Here is a 24062-nt window from a genome sequence, read left to right on the forward strand (position 1 = left end):
GCAACCTGGCTCAAGGAAAGTCACGATAACGAAGCTTGAATGAATTAGAAACTTTTATACTCGTTGCGACAAATACGACTTTGTCGCACAAATTGTTGCAAAGTACGAAAAAGTCATAAAAAATACGCACAGTACGAAAACCTAGAAAAAAAAATAAAAAATTTTTTGTATTCAGAATCAAACGTGCTTTGATGAATGTGCCCCTATTAGTTGCTATGGGTTCTTACACTTTGGCAAGCTTTGTGCCTTTTATTACATATGGGGTATAGTGTGTTAATACATTATAGCCATTTTCATTCCTGCTATTACTAGACTTTTAAATTAGGCTGCATTTATCCTTTTATCCCCTAAATATATGGCTATAAGCAAAAAAAGAAAGCATTAGGAGTGCTCTTGTATGTTGGGTATAGTTATTTCATAACACGGCAATATGTTATATACTCTGTGCTGTGACTGTGTCACGGATGGACTATGATAAGCTGACAGATTGGGTTGGGTTGGTATTTTTCTAGGGAGTGTACAGTTCTAATGACTCATATCATAGATAGTTTAAGCCATAAAGCCAGCTGCTTTATGGAAAAAGAAGCAACGCCACAAAAATTCAACCATGTGTTCAGATTTCTACATTTTTTCCCCATCTTTGTATGCATTGTAACGACGGTAGAACAAGTTCAGCCTGCTTGAAATTCCCTGCAAACATAACATTCTGGTGTTTTGACTCAAATACTGAACATATGCCACGTTCTTTGCTATAAACCATTTAAGTACTGACCCCTGTGTATATGGTTAAGTAGATTCAACTACATAAGAAAAACAAATAGGAAGGCATTCAGTCTGCTTATAAAGAAATTATATTATATTTTGCACTTTTTGGATGATTTCACACTGTGTCCTACAGCTCTGTAGTTTCAAATCTTGAAGGGAGGTGATAAGTTGTTGAAGGTGGCTGTATACCATATCTTAAGGTGGGTGATATTGGGCTAATTCGATTGTTTGGCCCTAGGGCCAGTTAGAATGATGGGAATATGAGCCATTAGAGCGAGGTCTGCATTCCTTAATCTGACGGAAAAATCAAACCCGCCTGATCAACATCTAGGCGATTTTCAGCCTGAAATTGGTCGGGGAGGCCTGTTGAAGGGCCCCATACACACGCAGGTAAGCTGTTGAATCGGTCTGAAGGACCCAAATCAGCAGCTTAAATCTGCCTCAATTTGAATTGGTAACATAGAAATTGATTAAATAATGTCCGCAAAGACCATGCCCTAAAGAAAAGGAAGCACTGCAATGACAAACATTGCTGCTATTTCAGAAATGTCAGTTATGGGATAAAAGGATAATTTCCCCCTGGAAAATAAACTATTTCAAACTTCGATATTTAAATTAGTAATTTCTCAGACTAACCCATTGGTCATATTTTGCAGTGTTCCTCCAGAGTTGTACAAAGGAGAATGTTTCAGATGGAACAGAGATATGTTAAGGATAATTGCAGACGTGGCAGATCCAGTGTTTTTCTGCTTGCAGAGAAATGCCAGTATCATATGTTTACTGGTGTTTCTGCATCAGTAGAGAATCCACCACATCTGCCAATCGGCTTAATGCAGGGGGTTCTTAATTACATTTAATATAGAAACTGATTTGAGGTGTCAGATGTTTGTTAAAGTTTACCAGAATAAAATATAATGTGCCCCTGAAGTCTTGTACGTTTGCACATCATTGAGTTACACTTTGAAAAAGTCAAGTTTTGAGAAATATATAGTTTCCTGTACAGTTTTGGCTTTGTCTCCTTCTATTCAAAGGTCAGCAAGCTTGCCAAGCAATATAGGTGCATAAAATCATTCCATGGAAATATTAAATGAGGGGAATTGTGGTGGCAGAATGCCATTAATAAGATGTCTTGAAACAGGTTGAATTTCAATGGATCCACTAGAGGGAGCTAGCAGCATTCACATGTTCTTGGGCACAGCATGGAAAAACTAATAAATGACAAGGAAACATTTACAGCAAAAGCAAGTTTCTGACGGTGGTTTAAGTTATAAAATAAATAGAGCCTTAACTATAGCTGACTTTTGGTGGGATTGAGAGACTCTCGCATCTCACTTGCAGGGTTGTTAAACAACGTATGTTGCGTTTGGTGGTGTTGTGTCTTTAAATTTTATCTGCTGGTGCTTCCAGAATCCAACAGTAACATGCCTTTTGTAGGGTGGGCTATCTACAAATACCTTTCAGCACTTAGGAAGTTACTTGTTAACAGTTACCATAAATGAGTATCTTTCATGACCCCACCCTCTTGTATCTTAGCATCAAATCAGCAATTTGATACATTATGTGATTATGTTATGTTACTTGGCAGCAGTATCAGACACAACTGTGAATGCCCCCCAAGCTTTACTAAAGTTTGTCACTTCAGAAATATAAACGTGTTTCACTGGTTGCTGCTATTGTTCTGCTGCTGAGAAATGTATCAAAGTGTAACAGAAGGTTAGGGACGTGGTTTAGGTTGATGCCACACGGGCCTGCGTTTTTTCCACAGGCTGAGAATCAGCCGCCTCCTGCCTGAACCCAAAACCGATGTGTTGGCCCAGGTGCAGGCACAATGGTTACAGGTGCAGGCAAAGTGGGAAGCTGATGCCAGTCTGTGGAAAAAAAACCAGGCCCATGTGGCATCAACCTAAACCAGGTTACTAACCTTCTGTTACACTTAGATACATTAGTTCAGTGTTCCCCAACCAGTGGTTCAGGAGCAACATGTCTGCTGATTCTCGGCCTGGGTTTTTCCACATGCTGAGAAACAGCCCTGTGTGGCATCAACCTAAACCAGGTCACTAACCTTCTGTTACACTTTGATCAGCCCCATGTGGCATTAGCCTTCCAGATCTGTCCCAGGAAAGGGGGCAGGGGAATTTTAAAGCTTAAATGTTAAACAAAAAAATTAAATGTGAAAAATGTAATTATTTGTTTTGTACTGTTTAAAAACCATCAGTTTCCTTTATTTAGCTACCGGTGGGCTAGAATAGATAATGCCAGCACCACCTCTGGATGTTCAGTAGTCGTTACATAGTACTTTGAAAAGGAGCAAAGTTTCCCACAAATTGGACCTGGTTAATTTACAAGCATCTGGGCACTTTTAATACCCATTGCCCTATCATTTTCTTTCCTTTTATATTAGTTACAGATTCTGCTCTAAAAAAAAGTATGATACTGATACACACTCCATTGCCATCCTGTAGGGAACATGCAGAATTATTTTTAGGGGAGTAAAATTAGCTAGAGAAATAGTACTGTATTTATAGCAGGGACATTATTAATTTTACCTTTGATCTGGTGCATTTTTGTTTTTCATTTGTTCCCCTAAATTCTGTCTGATTGCGTTATGTTTTATACTAACTAAAAAAAGGGATAACTGCAGGGTGTGCAGGTAAGGGACACTCTAGGGCCCTGGGACTTTGGGCAATGAGAGATGAAACCTGAAGGTGCACTCCATAAAGATGTTGATGGGTATAGGTAAAAAAAATGCCCCTTTTGCTGTCTTTAGGGCTGGATATTAATGGCTTGTGGTTTAACAGGCCATGTTCTCCCTATCACACACTAGCCTGGGGTAATGAAGCCAGGCAGAACAAAAAATACATTTTGCTGCTACAGGTATAGGACCGGTTATCCAGAATGCTCGGGACCAAGGGTATTCCGGATAAGGGGTCTTTCGTAATTTGGATCTCCATACCTTAAGTCAGTGCTGTCCAACTGGCGGCCCGCGGGCCACATGCGGCCCGCGACCCCCCTCTGTGTGGCCCCCCACCTGTCTGGCTGCTTTGATGGCTTACCTTTGTGTAAGCTTTAAATGGTATCAGTACTGTGATTAACTGCCCCCCCTGCATGGTTCTCACCTCAGATTCAGGCTGTAGTCAGGCTGTATTGTTTAAATGTGTAATCCCCTGTGTTGTTCACACCTTTTAATCTCTGCATTGTTCACCCCCTGCAGTGTTCACACCTCAGACTCAGGCTGTAATCACCCACATTGTCTACCTGTTCACACCTCAGACAACCCACAAATAATCCCTGCACACTACAAAGAGAACATATACTGAAGTGGTACTGCAATTAAAAAGTTTTTTTAATATAAAGTTATTGTGCAGACTGTAGGAGCAGTGCCAGCATTGTGTCACTGTATGCTGCCTGTGTATGCCATACACATAGGCCAAGCAGAGTATGGCACACACAGGCAGCATAGGGCAGGCAGAGTATGGCACACACAGGCAGCATAGGGCAGGCAGAGTATGGCACACACAGGCAGCATAGGGCAAGCAGATTATGGCACATACAGGCAGCATTGGTAGGGCAGGCAGAGTATGGCACACACAGGCCAAGTATGGCACAAACCAGCCAAGAATGGCACACACAGTCAAAGTATGGCACATGCAGGCAGGGTATGGAAGGCAGAGTATGGCAGGTTTTTGCTGTACTACAAGCATTAATATGGGTATGGTCATGTGATAACATGGGTGTGGTTTCAAGTGGGTGTGGTTTCAAAAAGGGGAGTGGTCAAAACTGGCTTCCATTATCGGCCCTCCACAACGTAGGTCGGAAAAATTCCGGCCCTCGGTGCCACAGAAGTTGGACAGCACTGCCTTAAGTCTACTAAAAAATCAATAAAACAATAAATAAACCCAATAGGATTGTTTTGCATCCAATAAGGATTATTTATATCTTAGTTGGGATCAATTACAAGGTACTGTTTTATTATTACAGAGAAAAGGGAAAGCAGTTTTCAAATTCTGAATTATTTTATTAAAATGGAGTCTCCTATGGGAGACGGCTTTCCGTAATTTAAAGCTTTCTGGATAACGGGTTTTCGGATAAGGGATCCCATACCTGTACAAGGAATTATGTCCAAAATAGTTGTATCTTGTAATTGTGCAATATTCGCCTGTTTTGGTTATGGCAGTTCTTTCAGCACCAAGACAAATGTAAATTGGCGCCTAGTCAAAGTCAGCCGTTGGTAGGCAACAAAACATCCCTTGTGACATTAACCTTAATGCACAGTTTTTGTAGAGAAACTGACCCTAATGTAGCATAGCATTCCATTGTGTTACATCATAGGACTACGTTGCTTGTTGATAGCAATATTCCTTTCCACATCTCTCACTTTGCCGGTCACTGATCTTGCACATCCCAACACCTTGGGGCATATTTATAATGCAGTGTAAGCAGCAGAGGCACTTGCCTAGGGAACATCCATTCTGGGAAGGAGGGGGAAACTATTCCAGAAAATGTTATATTGTTTAAGTTTTCAAATCAGTTGCCAATTGGTAGCACTGCAACATACTTTTATAACAAAACAAATGTGTGATCAGCACAACCAAGTGTCTGTTTGATCTTGCTGACTTTACTTGTATCAGCTGGGTTGCATCTGCCTCATCCAGACTGGGGGTATTGGTCTGGTAGGACCATAAGGAGGTTTGAAGCAGGTTGTCACCTTTGCCTGAGACATTAATCCCTATAGGTAAGGTCAGGGGTGTCTGCAGGGCTGCCTCCCCCCCCCCCCATTATAACAGAGATTTTCACACATTTTAGGTAAAGGCAGATTGGCTTCAGGCTGTACTTCCTATTAAACTGCCGTTAGGCCCCTCTGAGGTTCAGTCCCGCAGCTTGGGAAACTCTGCTTTATGGTAGAGGGGGAAAAAGAGCTGTAGGCAGGGACAGAAGGGAAATATGTGTGTGTTATTTTTTTCCTCTGTTTTTAAGCGCTGAAATTGAGGAGGACCGTGTAAACTTCCTGAATGACTGCATTCCTAGAGCGATCTTTGTCCAGTTCAGCCTTTCCAATCAGATGTGACAAAACTGAGAGCCCATCCCTCACTCCCCGCCTCCCTCTTCCTCGCTGGATACTGCACTTCCATCTCTGGGAGTTGATCTGTGACTCTCACACATGCACCCAGCTCTCTGTGCTGCATTATACAGTGTGGGAAAAGAGCATTTGGAAAGTGAGCATTGGCAGGGGGCTGAATGTGAGCAGTGGCAAGGGTGAGATCTATGGAGCAGACAAAAGCTAGGTAAGCTGCCTATGTACTGCATTTCTGAGGGCGAGGCATAGTTACACTTTTCATTGTTGAAATAGATATCATCTGCTTTTGTGTTTATGATAATATGACTATTGCGAAAAGCAATCATTGAGAAAGAGGTGATTGGTGCCTATTGCGCATAACAGAATTGTGTGAAGTTACTCACATATATTGTGCTGCATGGTAAAGGCCAATCCATAATTAAAGGGGCAGGTAATTAAATAATTTCAGCAAGCGTTCATGAGCTGCCTGTGGCACTCCCTGGCATAAAATCTGAATGACAATTGCAGTGAATGAAAGTATAAGCATGTGTCAATATTTATGTTGTAAAAATAACTTTCTCTAGTATCTGGCTATTCATACTTGTTGGGGAATGTTTTGGAGTTGGTTCCTTTACCATAATAAGTTCTCTTCTGGCAGGAAAATGTATTCTAACTTTTCTGCTGTTAATCTCACGCAGAACTGTTTTTATTTTGTCTAATGGAACAAGTGATGTTTCAGTCTATAACAGCAAGAGATGAAAATTGTCAGGAGCAGGGGAATAAACATAGGTGACACTGTAATTACTGGGTTCCTAGGGATATTGAAGCAGAAACTTTGGGGAAGGCAGGGAGATTCTGCTACAGGGGCCTATTAAAATTAAGTGGTACCACTGATGTAAAACCATCATTAAGCTTTAATCCGTGTGTATCCCACAAAAACTGAGCTGAACTCCACTGGTGCAAATACCTTCTTTTGAAGAAGGACATGTTTGATAAAGTGTCACTTATTCATAACTTCACATTGCAGGTAGCACAGGAGTAACTGTAAAGGCAAGGCTAATAGCCCATCAATGCCCTTAGAAACAGGGAATATAGCCCAGAAATGCCTGTAGTAGCAGGGGCAATTGCCCAGCTATAATATAGGCCCAGTGGACATATTTATAGTAGAAAGGATTATAGTCCAGCAATCATTGCTGTAACTACCATACATCAGATCTGGGTTGAAGGTGGGCCCAGGCCTGGCAACATCTGTAGTAGCAGGGATTATAGCACAGCAGCACCTTTTAGAAGCAGGAGTAATAGTCTCTGGGAAGGGACTATGGTTTACCCGTGAGCCACACTCAGATGTAAAAAGAGTTGGGGAGCAACACAAGCATGAAAAATGTTCATGAGGGTGCCAAATAAGGGCTGTGATTGGCTATATGTTAGCTCCTATGTGGGCTGGCAGCCTAAATGAGGCTCTGTTTGTCTGTACAACTGTTTTTTATGTAACCAAAACTTGCCTCCAATCCAAGAATTCAAAATTAAGCACCTGCTTTGAGGCCACTGAGAGCAACATTCAAGGGGTTGAGGAGCAACATATTGCTCAGGAACCACTGGTTGGGGATCACTGGCCTAAAGGCTGATGGTGCGTATATTTATAGTTCAGTACTAGAAATAATGAGAGCTAGTAAAGGCAGTTTTGCCCATAGGCACTGCGACAGTACTTTATTGGTATGGGTGGCCTTCTCAAGTGAAAAAATGTACCAGTGTATTTATATTTACGCACTTATTAAATTTAATGGGTGTTGTCGCCTGTACGCTCTACATTCAAGAGCAAATCTAAAACAAAGAAGGTGCTATGTGCTTGGGAATGATAGCGTCTCAGGGAAAGATCAGAGTAAAGGGGTTAATGTGTAAAAGTTTCCTATAAACGATGAGGTATTTGTTGAGCAGTACAGCACATTTCCAGATGTTGCAGAGACCTGCTCTGCTCTCCCTCTCAGCCTCCCTATCCTGTCGCGGATCCACGCCAACCGTGATTCATAGAATAAGGGGGGGTGTTTGTGTTTTTTAAAGCTCCAGCTCTGATCTGAGACTGACCTGTGGCTGAGGATACAGCTGCATGGAATCACTTTCTCAGCAGTTTCTGTACCTAATTTTAGTACTTGCATTGGTTAGTACATTACTGACAGGTCTGGCACCCTAGTGCATAATTCTGACCATTCACTGTGGCTTCTTACTTCTAGATGCGTGTCCCATGATTCTGTAGTGAACAAAGTGATGTGGGGTTTAAAAGAGAAATTTCTGCAAAGAAGGCAAATAAAACAAAAATGGGGTATCAAATGTGTTTCACTTTGCATTCACTCTGCTTGTGTGAAAAAAATGAAAAAAGTGGGTGTGACTTTCTAAGAAAGTGACTTTTTAATGAGCCATTGTCATCCATAACATGTTCTACAAGCTGTGTAATTTGTTCAGGTGTATTTCTAGTCCTGCATTGGTTGGTTCGCTATGATCTAGCACTTTTATGGCATTTTAATATAACAGGCTGAAATACTTATTATTTTTCTATTTCTGTTATGCTTTATGTATATAGTGTAGACATTTTCCACCATGTTTTACAGAGATTATACATCATTCACATCAGTCCTTGCCCCAGTGAAGCTTACAATCTAAGGTCCCTATCACATTCATACACTAGATTTATTAAAAGCTAGTTGCAGGTTGCCTGGATGTTTTTGGAGTGTGGGAGGAAACTGAGGTACCCAGAGGAAACACACCCAAGCACAGGGAGAGCATACAACTCCTTACAGATGGTACCCTTGCTGCAACCAAACCCCAGTGCTGCAAGGCTGCAGTATTAACCTCATCAAATGAACTAAACTGATCAGTCACATCATTACTGTTTGTGGGTACCAGGTATGCTTCAAATTTCCATGTAGTTCTGTAATAGGGATTCTGCTAAGGTCGGCCAATGCTGCATTTTTCACAGCACTTCTCTTTATTCAAATCCAATCCCCTTACATTTAATAGGGTTCCTGGCCCTTTGCCAGAGGTCTAGAACATTTAAAATGTATGACTGTTGTAACACAGTAAAGCAAGTTTGCCACTAATCAACTGACATTTTGTTCTGGGGCTTAATAATGAATACAGGTATGTGTTATCTGGGAACCTGTTATCCAGAACATTCCAAATTATGGGAAGGCCATCTCACATAGACTTCATTTTTAAGGATATTATTCTAACTTTTTAAAAATTATTTCCCTTTTCTCCGTAATAACAAAACAGTACCTTGTACTTGATCCCAACTAAGATATAATTAATCCTTATTGGAGACAAAGCAATCCTATTGGATTTAATTATTGTTTAAAAGATTTTTTAGTAAACTTAGTTTATGGAGATCCAAATTATAAAATGATCCTTTATCCTGAAAACCCCAGGTCCCGAGCATTCTGGATATCATGCCTGCGTTACTTTAGAGATGGTTATAGTTTTGTTTAGAACTGTGATCATGTAGTCCACCTTCCGTTCAAGCTTACTGCTCCACCATTTGCCAAGTACAGCTCCCAGCATCATCAGCCACCAGCTCAGTACTTCTCAACAGCTCCGATCAGGTCCTCTTGCTCTGATATTAACATAGCATTCAGCTTGCATGCAAATTGGGCTGCCTGCTCATCTCTCTGGGATCAGTCCTCTCCGTGCTGCACATGGCACAGACACAGCACAAAGCAAAACTGTTCCTAGTAGAATACGTGGCTTGTAAAACTTGTCAGATACAAGTGAGTTCTGCAGCAATCTGGCTGGCTATTGATTATGCCACAAGGAATGTAATCTGGGTGACTCCCTTCCCAATCTATTTGCATGGCAGTGTGGGTGTGACTGGACACCTTTTGTTTCTAGCTTTGAACTTTTAGGAGCATTCCTAAGGAGTTTCTGAAATTGAAAAGGTTCAGTCTCTTCCATTTCAGTATTGTCATTTCCAAAGATTTATTCCTAAAACAGCCCTTTGCAGATAAGTGCACTCTACCGATTCAGTTCAGTACATCAGACACGTGTGCACTACCCACACAGCTGTACCAAGCCAGCCATAGTATAGGGAAGAGCTATTCTTATTTAAAAATATTAAACAGGGATACTAATGCCTTCCAGGATCTCTCTTTGTCAATTTTTGAATAGAAAGTTGGTGATTCAAGAAGGAACAGAGTATTAGTGTCTCCGCACGACCCATGCATGCCTTTCTAATTATAATGCTAATGCTACATCTGTTCTAGAACTTCCCCATTAAAGAATCTGACCCAAGAACGTAGAATTTATTTAACTCTAGCAACATAGCTCACTTTTAAATAGGCAGCAGAATCAGAGTTTTCATAAGATGTGGCAATGGCCAACACGCCTGCAGCTTTCCCCATCACGTGTAAGCAGTTGATGTTGATTGCTATACCAGTGCAATGGTCAGTTTGGATTATAGGATACTTTGCTGTTGTAATTGGACAGCTTGATTCACTATATTCATTTACATACCTTGAAATAAACTATCTGGCCATATAGTAAAGTGGAGGTTTGTTTGATATGTACCATTTTTGTCGCTGTTTCTACCAATGTAGCACTATAACGAAAGTGGCAGCTGAATGATTATTTTATTTTTTTATCCTTATGGAGAGTCAGACCTGCCACTCATGCTGAGCTTGGGATTGTGTGATAATTGCAAGGCCTCCAGCCCAGTGCGATTGACAGATTTCACTCTCTGGCTAGTACAATTTAGCTAGTTGTAGTGTTTAATGCTGTGTTGGAAAGGTGAGTTGGGCTCCAATTTATGATAAAATATATGCGTGCTGTATATTAATGTTATGAAGAATTTCCTGACAATAATGGAATCTTGTCAGTATGACTTTAAACCAGGGCGGACCAACTGGAGACCCTTGTGCCATATTTGGCCCTTCAAGAGATTTGTACACCCCTGCTGCTGTATATGGCATAATTTTCATACAGTCTGATTCACAGACATGTAGTCAGAAAAATGTATGTATGCTGATTGGTTTGCTGCATGCAAAGAGTTGCACAGTAATGCTTTAAACCCGTGGTTGTCAAACCTTTTCAGTTCAACCCCCCCCTTTTGTATGTGCAACCTTTGGTCAGGAAGATAATGGTTTATAGTCCACTTATCCATAGTTTAAAGAGTTTGTAGGACAGAAAATACAGATTTATTATAAATCTCATGCTGACTGGCCTTCAAACTGGGCCATTCTCCCCTATTCTCAACCTATCTGGCCATTAGGCTGAGCTTCCCCTTTCACTGCTTTAAAGCTTGTTCCATACAGGCCACAAGTGGACAGCCCCTTCGCTCTCCTCAGCCCTGTCCCGTGTCTACATTAACAGGGGCTGTGCTGGCCTATGTGCAGAGCCACACGGAGAGAATTTCCATGTGGCACTATCCTAAGCCCCTGGACCATTTCTGGAATTCAGTAAATAAATACTTTCAGTAGTGGTCTTTATTTGTATCAGCCCTTATTCGTTAAAATGTGTTTCTCTATTTAGGATTTAACCATGAGATCTACTACTACTCATTACATCTTACTATTTTCTTTATGGAGAAAACTGTACTGCTACCAGGGTAGTAGCGGGTTTGTCATTCTTATGAAAACTGAATATATTTGCCTTTTAGTAGCTCTGTCAAAGCCATTTTCTTACTATTTTACAGGAAATCACTTTTCACCATAGACATTATTCTCATTCATTTATCCCTTGAAAAAGGCAAAGCAATTTCTCTTGGAAAAAATTTCGGCCTGACCTTTACATCTTACTTGTTACACCACTGACTGCTTCTATTCTTGTTGGTTTTTTTTGTTTGGTTTATTTTTGTTGTTTTTGGCTTTACAGATTAATATGAAACAATTTGTAATTAGCAACTGTTGCCACTCAGTAGATTAATGAGTGGTCCTGGATCTGAGGAACAGCCCCGTCTTAAAACACAGGGTGGTACTTGCCCCGAAGTCATCTTTTTTCTTTCTTTCCTTTTTTATTGAAATGGAAAACCGTTCACTATCTGCATGCTGTAAAACCTAGTATAAAGTCCCCCCCCCCACCATATCAAGTAAGGAAGAATTAGCAAATGGAAAATTCAGAATTCTCATAAGGAAACTGATTATTTTAAGGAAATTATGGAAATGGGAGAACTTTTTTTTAAGAAGTCTTTTATTTCTCATTTCAGAACGCCCAGAAAGAAATAAACCAGAGCACCGATTTCCTGGGTAAGAGCTGTGTTTCAATGAATTCTAAGGGACCGATATCGGCAGCTACAATTGGCCCGTGTATGGGGACCTATAATGATTGCAATAGCACTTACAAGTAACGTTAAAACCATTGAAAAATTGTAATGAATGTTTCTTAAAGGAACTGTAACACCAAAAAATGAAAGTGTATAAATGTAACTAAAATATAATGTGCTGCTGCCCTGCACTGGTAAAAGTTGTGTGTTTAATTCAGAAAGTCTACTATAATTTATATAAATAAGCTGCTGTGTAGAAATGGAGGCAGCCATTCAAAGGAGAAAAGGCACAGGCACATAGCAGATAACAGATAAAACACTATTGTATTCTACAGAACTTATCTGTTATCTGCTATGTAACCTGTGCCTTTTCTCCTTTTTTCCAGCTTGAATTGCTGCCCCCGTGGCTACACAACAGCTTATTATATAAATTATAGTAGTGTTATTGTAGCAAACACACCAGTTTTACCAGTGCAGGGCAACAGTGCATTATATTTTTATTAATTTAAACTCTTTCATTTTTTAGTGTTACTGTTCCTTTAAAGGGCACCTATCACCTCCAGAGGTGTGGGCTAATAGAGCCTGCACTCTGTTTAGGAGCAGCGATGTTATTTGACACATGCGCACAATGAGCGAATCTCCTGGTCTGCTTATTATACACATGTGCCTGAAGTATGAGCAGTGGATGCAATTCACTCTACTAAGTCACATGCATGTGCATAATAAACAAGTTGTGGCACTCTCACATTAGGCGCAAGTGTGTGCATAACATGACTGCCCACGCTGGAAGCTCCCTCCTGGTGCAGGTAGCCTTGTGCTGGTTGGGGCTATGTTTTTTCAAGAAAAACTATTGTATCTCCTTAAACAGAGGCTACAGTTTTATTGTTATAGTTACTTATTCTTACTTATCTTTCTATACAGACCTTCTTCTATTCATACTCCAGTCTCTCATTGCCATTCTACCTTAGTAACTCCCTGGTTGCTAAGGTACTTTGGACCTTAGAAACCAGATAACTGCTGAAATTTTCAACTGGAGAGCTGCTGAACAAAAAGTAAAATAATTTAAAATCCACAAATAATAAAAAATGAAGACCAATTGTAAATTCTCAGAGTATCACTCTCTACATCATACTAAAAGTTAACTCAAAGGTGACCCCTTTAAATAGCAATAGCACATGGGTTTTTGTTGTCCGCAGGAAATTGTGCATGCCATGGGTGAAAAAATGTCAGAAAATACCTTCCTTTAAGATAAAAATCAAAATTGTGGTATCTGAACTAGCTGAATTGCATAATAGCATGGAAATGCTTTACTCATTAAAGGAACACTAACACCAAAAAATGAAAGTGTATAAAAGTAACTAAAATATAATGTGCTGCTGCCCTGCACTGGTAAAAGTTGTGTGTTTACTTCAGAAAGCCTACTATAATTTATATAAATCAGCTGCTGTGTAGCCATGGAGGCAGCCATTCAAAGGAGAAAAGGCACAGGCACATAGCAGATAACAGATAAAACACTATTGTATTCTACAGAACTTATCTGTTATCTGCTATGTAACCTGTGCCTTTTCTCCTTTTTTCCAGCTTGAATGGCTGCCCCCGTGGCTACACAGCAGCTTATTATATAAATTATAGTAGTGTTATTGTAGCAAACACACCAGTTTTACCAGTGCAGGGCAACAGTGCATTATATTTTTATTACTTTAAAGCTCTTTCATTTTTTAGTGTTACTGTTCCTTTAAGGGCTCTCTCAGGAGATACAATTTTTATATGGTGTCTTCAGAATACACCTGAAGTATTACCTCATAATGCCTAAAACTCCCTGAGAAGGAAAAGGAAAGACCTCCATCAAGGCAGCTAAGAGCCCTTGTTGCATCATAGCAAAGGTCTAGAGTCTAGACCTTAAAGAGATACTGACACCAGAAATTAAACCCTTTTTTTTACAACTGTCATAACACTGTCTTTGCATGCTGTTTATAAATTTGATTAAAAAAAAGTATTTGCCTGCTTTTATCTTATCTGTCTGATCCCTGTGTTCCTCTATGAGGGGGCTGCCATATTTGTGCAGCAGGAGTCCGTTGGCATTAGAAGCTATAACTGACAGGCTGAGAAGGGACAGTCAGGTTGGCAAAATAGTCAGGTTTAGGGACTTCAAGTAACAATTACTAACAAAAGCAGCCCTATCAGGGAAAAAGAAATCAACATGACCTATAGACAACTTTTAACATACATTGATATTCTGAAGAGTAGATTTTTATTGTCAGCATAATTTTAAGGGCTGTGTCACACATGGCATTTTCTCAGATTGCAGAAAACTGCCAACAGAGAAAAAATGCTGCCCTGTGTCTGTAAGCAGTGACTGGCAAATGTTATTTATTTCATTGCATACATTGCATGTCGTGGTGTCCACCAATTCTTTTCCAACAGTTGTGAAAACACACGTGACAGCCCTAATCTTGCTCTGGTTTGGCATGGGATTTTGAACCCTGACCCTCGATGTACAGTCTAGGTGGCATTAAAGTGGGATTTTAAAACCTGACCCCCGATGTACAGTCTAGGTGGCATTAAAGTGGGATTTTAAACCCTGACCCGCGATGTACAGTCTAGGTGGCAATTAAAGTGGGATTTTAAAATGATCAATGGGGAAAATGTAGGTGGAAAGAAAATATCCCTTGCCTATTATGTCTGTACTTTGCATCTAAATGTAAGGTAAAGCCGACAACTCTGGGTCATCAAGACCTTTGCAGAGAAGGATTATTTGGCAGTGACCTGAACAGTATCTTAGTGCTGCTATTACTTTAATTTATGTAGCTATTTGCTGGCTAAGCAGATAATACTTGGGAATGGTTTTCTTCTGGGGACTCAGAGGGGTGGTCTTAACATAGCTTTTATATTTCTGCCTTAGAAGAAGCCAATTTTTCTTCATAAACAAACCGTAATAGATAGCATATGTTGGCAACTGAAACAGTAAAGTTAAGGTCATCATGGACATTGTGAAATGTATAAAAGGAGCAAGAAACATTTATTTTAGCTTATTTTTTAAAAAAATGTATGCAATAAAATGTAATGAAAGGGGGCTCTTTCATGCTTTTGTGCAACTATGGAACTATAAACTTCTTAAATCAAAGTTTATAGTTGCACTGTTTATTTATGAAAAGAAGCAGTTCACTATAAAAAGCAATTTAAATCTAATGTGGACAGTTGTCAATTTGCATGTGGAAAAGGAGAAATAAACCCCTACCCTCGTTTTTTTTAACCATTTGCCCCCAACACATTGCCCCCTTCCCAACTGCATTGTTGGCTTTGTGTAAAGTCCAGTGGCCCTCTATAATGGCACCTTCGAGCACAGCAGTGTTGACCGCCACCATCTTTGCCATGTTACCTTGCAAAGCTGGAGCATGTCTGGTGGAAACTAATCTGGTCTTAGTTTCTGCTGTGTATGCTACTGGTCAGCAATAACTGCAAGGGAGACAAATACTATATATGACATGGCCAACGAAATGCTAAAAATTATTGCAGATTCACAGATGCAAATCGCAGGAAAATCCTTTCATTGCAGTTAGGCCTATTTGTATGAGTTCAATAGTTTTAGTTTAATACCTACCAAATCTCACTGCTGTTATTACCATAAATGAGGCCATGCTGTTTAGGAGGTATCACAGTGTTTCTAAGGGAGGACGGTGGTAGTCAAAACACATTTTTTTGCCTATCCATTCAAAAGAATGGACATGCTATGCCCACACCAGAAGTTGAAAGGACAGCACCGCTTTTTTAGATGTTTTTAAAAGATGGTAAGTTAAAAACTAAGTAAGCTTTACCAGAAAGATCTATGTAAATACAGCCATAAATATTCAAAGAAAAGCTGTACTGGGTCCTATATCTAAAGATAGAAAATGCTCTCAGAGACCAAGCTAAAATGGCAGCTGCTGTCTTAAACAAACAGAGGGAGTGTTCTAGGTGGCACTAATGTGGCTTATCTATTGGCAGTAAAATGTCAAAATGCCTTTCCCTCTCCTTTAAGTAATGGCCCACAGGTCGCCAGTGCCTGCCATTGACAAAATCTTTCCTAAATTAAGAGGCAAGAGATCCTCTTTTGTGATGTTATGAACATTGGTGCTCTTTCTTAAAATCATTATAGCAGTCAACTGATTATGCCTATCATAGGTAAACTACAATACTCTGTAGAACGCTGCTTCCATAGACTTCATTAAGTCAGAATATGAGGTGAGGGAATCTATGGTAAGAGAAATACAGATAGACCTAGGTGCTGTGTGCATTAACGGCATAAGCTGTCTCTGCTTAAGAAAGAAAAATACAGCTTTTTAATTAAGTATTAAACTTTAATTCATGTTAAGTGAGGATAAAACGAACAGCACATATATAGTATGTGTCTACATGTATGTGTGGGGGAAGTTCTCTAGAAATAGAATTTATTCTCTGCTTCCTAACTAAATACTTGTGGCCAATGTTTTCATGACACTGTACATGCTGTGTATTGCTTAATGTAGGCAGCTCTCATGGGAAAAGTCATCTGGAGACTTGGATCTGAGAGCTGAATCTTGATAAACAAATACATCTGCTCCCTTGTTTCAGGGAGGCAATGGTATTCTGGCTGAAAAGACAGGCTTGCAGAGACAGTGTCGGGCTGTGTGCATTCTTTCTTTTAGGTATTTTGTGCTGGTTATTATCTTATACAGATAAAGGAGACCATGGTTGAATGCTTTCCTGCATTAGTACTTCCCTTAATTCTCACTTTATTGGAGTAGAATTCAGGGCAAATAGAAACCAGAGCCGAACTTCCCTCTATTGCAGGGCAGGACTGGAAAGGGTTGTTGCGTGACAAAAGAATTCGGATGGAAATAATGGAACAGCCTTTTTTAATGAGATGGAAGATATGCAAGTTTCAATTTAGAGTTGCTTTTCCCCATCATGCATTCAGAAGTTAGTATCTGAATCCTCCTTACACAATTTAATATCACTCCTTTTGTTTTACAGGCAAGGTCCCTTGTCCTCAATAAGAGCAGTCATTAAGAGAAGTAAGTTATTCTTGCATTCTTACTATGCATTCTTACTATCAGTAGTGGATGTTATAACTTAAAATACTGCCTGAATACAATTTTGTTTAATATTAGTATATTTTTCTAGTATCTTGTGATTAAGAACATGCATACCACTATTGTAGTCATTCTTCTTCTTTCTGAAATATATATTTTTGGTTTAAGTTTTGAATACATTATTATTATTAACATTTATTTATAAACATTTCACTTAATACATAATGTAAAGTTGATATCTGTATTTGTGTTCTTTGTTCTGCATAGCTTCAAGAACAACAACTCAGAGTGAGCAACAGAGAGAGAGAAGGTATTTGTCATGTAAAACCCCTATAGCACCAGTGCAAAATTTGCATCTGGAACGCCCAACAAGCCCCCATTCTCCTTACTTGGTATTTCTAATGCATGTCAAGTATGTATGTATGTCTTTATTTATTTATGCCAAAGCAGCCTTACAGCATCGTTACAGATCAGATCTAACTTCACCTTGCACCATGGAAATAGGGTCCCATGGGAAGAGGGCCTAGATAACATTGCCGCCCCCCCACAGTTCCAAAGCTGTAATCTAAACCAGTAGCATACTACAGAGTTCCTTCTATATTCTGCCATCTTGGAGCCCAGGGCAACATTACTATAACTTTATTTTCCACTTTTAAAAGTTTGAAATACTAATATCAGTGCCTTTATACTTTGTAGGCAATTTATGAATATTATGGAAGGTTCTGTTTAGACTTTATTTAGACTTGTTTACTGAAAACTAATATGCTACAATAAAAACAGACTTTTTAGATACAAAATAAAAATGGATAGTAAGCAAGCCAAATTAGTAATTATCTTTGGTGCTGGTTCTGTCATGCAGGGTTGCTGGGAAAATATTTCTGTATCTTGATAAAATTGAAAACACACAGGATTGTATGATCTTTGCGTAATAGGCAAAATTAAAGGTGTAAGATACATTGCTTTCCTATATCAATGTGGTACTGAATGCAGTATAATCAGTATACAGTTCATTTCCCTGCAAGTAGTGTCACCAGAAATTTCTGGGCCCCACAGCAAAATCATTTTAGACTCCCCCGCCCCCCCCCCCCACCACTAATGTCTGTAAATTAGACATTTTTTTAAATAAACATAGTGAAGCTGCTTATCAGTCATTACGCCACTGGGCTCCTGTCAGTCGGATGGTCTGATTACTCTGCATTTACGCCCCTCTTTACTGCTACAGACATCTTTTCACTCATATACAGTTCTGTATTTGTTTCCTATTGCCTTGCTTATTTTGGTCAGTACATACTGGGGAAAAAAAATCTTACCTTTGCTTTTATAGTTTGTTTGAATGTGTCCAACTATGCCAAGTGCTGGGTAAGGGGGTGGGGTGAGTAATAACAAGTAATTTAGTGTGGTCAGTCAGCATTACAGGGTTGCTGTAGTTTCAATTTGCATGTGCAAGTCTAAATATATTGCAGTAAAAGCCCCAGTCTGTGGTAATGTCGAATTTTAGTACTGCAGAAATACTGTAGCCCAGCTGGTTTCCTTTAAAATAAGCTTATTTCCCTGCTTTATGTTGATTTTCACTGTTGATATGTGGACTGTTGCAGTATTTATAGTAATAGGAATGAAGGGACTACAGATCCCAGAAGGCCATGCTCTGGAGAGAATTTGCTGTGTTTGTGCATCCTGTATGTAGGTGATCTAGTCACAAAGTTATAAGGACTAAAAAATACATGTTCACAAAGTTCAACCTGTCACAGTTATTATTATTAAAGTGTTAACCCCATATTGGCAATTAGAACTAAAACTCTCAATATGCCTCTGACAGCTGTAGGATGTGTGTGTTATGCAATTTTCCCCTTACATTGACATGCTGGTGAAGAAAAATCCTGGCATGTCACAAGCCTTCTAGTCAATCAATAAAATCTGATTAAAATAAGCAAAACAACTAATAGAAATATCAACGTGCTTCCTCTAGACGCCCAGAGATAACAATTGTTGCCGCTGAGCCCATTGGTCCTGGATCTTGGTTTCATGGTGGACCACCAGCTGGACTGGGGTTTCCTCCTCCACCACCCCCACAGTGGAGGCCCAGTGAATCTCATCCAGCAGAGGTGAGCGTTCATACATTTACAAACTTGTAGAAATCATTATGGTTTAAAATGTTACTGAATCAAATCATGCTTAGAGCATGTGGCAGAAGTTCCCAAGATAAGTAAACCCAAATCAGTGAAATGGGGAGTTAAAATAAAGTGCAGATAGTATATGACTTGGTAGAATGCTTTAATACTTGACACTTGGAACTATAGCCCAGTGAATTTTACAAACCAATTAGCCTGGGGAGTTAATCCAAGAAAGAATGTAGAGGTGAGCACAAGAAAAAAGTGCAATCATGCTGCAAAAGTGTTTTTATTGCTATGCCATACACAACATGTTTTGGGCCCCTTTCCTGCTCTTTATGAAGTGGATAAAGGGGAATTAGACTGAACAAATGTTAGAATACAAAGGGGCTTTGAACCTAAAATCTCTGAAAATGTCTGGGTTATGTTTTCAGATGAATGGTTTATACTAAATTCTGTTTGGATTGTGTTGCCTTAGGCCTAAGGCTAAGGCCCAGCATTTATTAGCCCCTATGATCCAAACAGCCCCTTTTCATGTGCATTCACTAGAGCCTCTTTGCCTGCCTGAGTACAGGTACAGGGAGTGGATTTGCATACTCACGCATTTTCAGGCTAAAATTTGCTCTGTGTGTCTACACCCAGGCCAAAACAGTGGCTCTGGTTGTAGGCACATGGAAAGGCTGTTTTGGAGCGTAGGGGCCAATTCCTGCCTTGTGCTTATCCACAGGCCAAGAATCAGCCCTGTGAAGCTGTTTCCTTAGTGTGTCAGCTCTGTTAGTGTTGACTGTGAAATAGACGCAGCATAATCAACATTTTTATAACTGAAACAAAGAGATACCTAATTGTTTATTTTTTTGAGTCTGTCTCATTTGATCTAAGTGCCTATTGTGTTTTCTTATTCTCGCCTGATCACTTTGTGTGCAATAAATGTGCCATTCATAGGCATCAGGAATTTGGCCGGACAGATCACTAATGCTAGGTAACATTGCCTCAGGTGGCAGTGGGTGGCCAGTTATCGGGGGCAGCAAAGTAACTTTAAATGCCTGCGATTCTGCTCTTTTAGTGCAGAGAGAGCAAGAGTTCTATCTGCACTAGTGATGCAGCCATCTCCTTTTACCAGCTCTGATGCCAATAAGGTAATCACGGAGAGGGTGAAAGGGGTGGCACTAAAGCAGCGCTGTGCAAACATATTCTAAAGCTATGTGATCTGTGGCGTTTCCAGAATTCAAAGTGGATAGCTCTATGGGGCAGAAGCCTGCCAATTTTCTTGACATTTTAATACTGAGTATTCTTGTCCATGAGTTAAGGAAACATTTTGTGTATTATTCTGAATTGCAAAATAGAATGTTAGATATGAAGCTGGAACATAAATGTAAGTACTGATATATTCCAGTCTTTCCCCATTCAAATCAGCAGCCGCCATCCTATGAGCAGGTGATTAAAGAAATCAACCAAGTTCAAGTTACCACATCCAACTGTAATGCAGAGCCCCGACGCACTACAACCTGTGCAACACAAACTGATTTTCAGGTGGACGAAGATCAAAACGTTCCAGTCAGTAATGTTATTGATCAGCCTGTCTTCTGCAATCAAGAACCACTAACAGGTAACTGGCCCAAAGTGTTGCATGCAAATGAAGAGGGGAATTATTTTTAAAAATGTGAATTATTGGATTATGGGTGAAGACACACGGAGCGACTTATAGCAGCTACTTGTTATGGCTACAAAAATAGACAATACTGATCATTTACTGATAGCCTCTATGTGTGTTTTTGCAGAGGCAATTCTCAGTATTGTCTGTGACAATATTATTAGTATTGTGACAGGGTAATTCCTCGTGTTTAGTAGCCATGACAAGTAGCTGCTACTAAATAGCTCCTGGTGTCTTTACCCTAAAATAGAGTCTGCGGGAGATGGGTCTTCCCTTAATTCGGAGCTTTCTGGATAACAGGTTTCCAGATAACTTATCCTATACATGTATATCCAAAGGTAAAAATGACAAATCTCTTTAAGAGTACGAATCTGATTAAAGGGGATATTCACCCAAAAATTGCCCACCCAAAACTTTTTTTTCCTTTGCATATTCAAAGAAAATGGACTTCTAAATCACTTAATCACTTAAATCAGATCTAAACCCCTCTCACAAACAAAAGCCCCCATCCCCTGACGTCCTTCGGACCCATCTCTACTCCTTTCCTTTCCTATTTTATTAAAAAAATCATCCCTATCTGACATACATATATAAATGCAGAGTAGTGCAGTGGTGTTCACAGGCACCATCTTCTTCATCTTGGATTTTCCTGCTGCATGTGCAGATGCAGTTAGTCTGGGATTAGCTCTAACTGCACATGCGCCAGAAAGCTCCTGTTGTCCGTAAAGTGATAGAATAGCATCCAAATATAGAATATGGCGTATGTGAACTCTGATGTGCTGCTCTGCATCACTATGTCAGGGTTACAGACGGATGCTTTTCCAAGTTATACACTTAGTAGATAAGGAGCATAGAGGGGACCAATGGAGTACAGTAGGGGGGCTTTTGTTTGTGGGGGGGGTTAATTCTCATTTAAGGCACCCAGAGGAGTCCTATTTTCTCCTGATCCAGGAGAAGATAAAATTATAAACAGAACTGCATTGCATATCCAAACTTTTAAAATGTAATTTTCCAGGAATAAAACTACTTTTTTTGAGTGGTAGTTTGTTGTAGTTAATGTTGCTAGATCTAATGGCCAAAAACACAACAGAATATGTTTTTTGGGAATTTCATAGTTCGGATGTTAAAAGCTGGATGCACAGAGAATGTTTTGTCTGAGTTAGTTTTAGATCATGCCAGGATATTGTTTGATGGCCTGAAAAATTAGTTACGTGGCAGAGCACATCACTGCATGTATAGCCAGTTTCCATTTTCCTGTTTTGCTTTACAAAATGCAAGTTCTGTGATCCAGTTTTTTTTCATTTCAGCCCAAAAAGCTCCCGAAATATCTCGTCAGTCATTAACTTTTTTGACAAGCAATGTAAATAGCAGTACTCAACAAGTAGCAGTTTGTAACAGTACAGAGACAACTGTCAGACAAGACGATCCTAATGCCTTTAGACCCCCAGTGCCAAGACCAAGGACAAAATCCAACCTCAGACCTGTAGGAAACAATTTTCTAAGTATTTATCAAGACAACAGTGAACAGTTTGTCCCATCCACACTTGAGGGAGAGCTCTCTTTTCATCCTTGCTCTAGTTTTGATGACAGCTTTTTTGAAGCGAACAATATGAGCCATGAAAGAAGCCAAAACAGTATTGTTTCAAGGATTAAGGCTTTTGAGAGTCAAACTGAAGCTTCAGAGCAGCCTAGGAGACCAGAAATCGTGCCACGTACCTTCAATAACAGGGGCTCTGGTGCTGTTAAGCCTACACCTGCTCCCAAACCTGTCTCCAACAAGACATCTGGTGAGTGGGAGCTGTCAAACGACAATAAACCAAAAGTTACCCCAAGGGAAGGGCTGGTTCCACCTAAGCTACCAGATGCAGGTAGCACAGTAAAGCCAGAACTGCCAAAGAAACCAAAGCCTGGGGTAGCTAAAAGTAGTAGCAGTGAATTTCCTGATTCGGGTCTCGGGGCCTCACTTTCTTTAAACAACAACATTCATGATGCTGAAAGGAAAGTGCCCATTCCAGCTCCCAGACCTATGCTCCCGAAGAAATCCTCACAGAGTGAGCTCCCTGCCTTGCCAACTGCAGTACCCAGGCCACATGTTGCTGCCCCAAAACCTTTTGTAGCTACACAAGCCAAAGCATTCTCAACGTCAGAACTACCTGCAGTTCGTATTCCGCCACCTGTTGCACAGAACAAATCAGTTGGTGAACTAGATCTGATCAGTTTTGATGATGATGCTTTATCTCCTGTTCTGCTTCCCAGTACAGAAGCCACGAATGGCACAAAGGCTACTGCTGGTAAGTGTAACAAAACTGAATGTTTATATAGTCCTTTATAAAGATGTTACTGCAAATTGTACCTTCTCCCAAAATGACAAGGCTGTTGGCTGTAAACATGTAATATATATATTACTTTGAAAAAGGCTAGAGTGCTAGCCGAAACGTTAGTCTCCTCTTTAATAAAATAATTTGTTTGTATAAGTCCTGTGAGTGCTGACCCTCTCTCAAGCACCTTCAACATTATTTGGACCTGCACCCAGGCAACAGCAACTTATCTATACGTGAGTGCCGGCATTTACTTTGGCCTGGGTGCAATCCTCAAAATTAGAATGAACACGAATTGGGAAAAGAAGCCGCACTCACAGGACTTAAGTACAAAAATAAAAAACTTTTAATGGTAAATCAGTGAACTGACGTTTCGGCTGAACACCTCAGCCTTTCTCAAAGTTAAACCACACTGTGAAAGCTAACATTAAATACACTGACTGGCGGGAAAAAACAGACAACACAGGGGTGTGACGTCACAGTTTCACGCTGTCGAATACACATCGGGCGTGAAATGTTAATTAGCATAAAATGTGTATTTCAACTGCACTGTGCAGAAGTGGGTATTGTGATCAAACCAAAACAACAATTATAGAGAGCGATACCAGGGGATAAGAAACAAGTATCAAGTGCAAAGAAACAATGTATCAGATAACTTGTTACGAGTAAATACTCTGAATTGTAAGGAGTGTAAGATACAAAGTGACATAGAGAGGAGATTACAGTTAAAGCCACAGATGAGATGCAGAACACAAAAGAACCAAAGAGTATATGCAGCGGGAAAAATTATAAAAAATAAAGTTAGTAAGATAGTGAAGGCTTTGATCATCAGGGCGAGGCAGCTGGGAGTCCCTATAGCTCAAAATTCATCT

The 24062-nt window shown here is 40.0% G+C and overlaps 1 protein-coding gene across 9 annotated transcripts in view; it reads left to right on the top strand.

Moving 5' to 3' along the window:
• sh3d19 (SH3 domain containing 19) overlaps positions 1-24062 on the top strand; it is an 82816-nt gene that overhangs the window by 36005 nt on the left and 22749 nt on the right. For 6 of the 9 annotated variants that reach the window (XM_031895497.1, XM_031895498.1, XM_031895494.1 and 3 more), the window contains 6 exons: positions 12006-12045; positions 17055-17095; positions 17381-17423; positions 19080-19215; positions 20635-20827; positions 22180-23163. In XM_031895497.1, the coding sequence (XP_031751357.1) occupies positions 12006-12045; positions 17055-17095; positions 17381-17423; positions 19080-19215; positions 20635-20827; positions 22180-23163 (1437 nt within the window). Of the gene's footprint in view, positions 1-6038; positions 6048-10455; positions 10592-12005; positions 12046-17054; positions 17096-17380; positions 17424-19079; positions 19216-20634; positions 20828-22179; positions 23164-24062 lie in introns of those variants that run through there. The other 3 variants (XM_002933498.5, XM_004911145.4, XM_031895499.1) reach the window with 3 other exon arrangements.

This window comes from Xenopus tropicalis, chromosome 1, assembly GCF_000004195.4.
Source record: "Xenopus tropicalis strain Nigerian chromosome 1, UCB_Xtro_10.0, whole genome shotgun sequence".
In the NCBI taxonomy this organism is placed as follows: Eukaryota; Metazoa; Chordata; class Amphibia; order Anura; family Pipidae; genus Xenopus; species Xenopus tropicalis.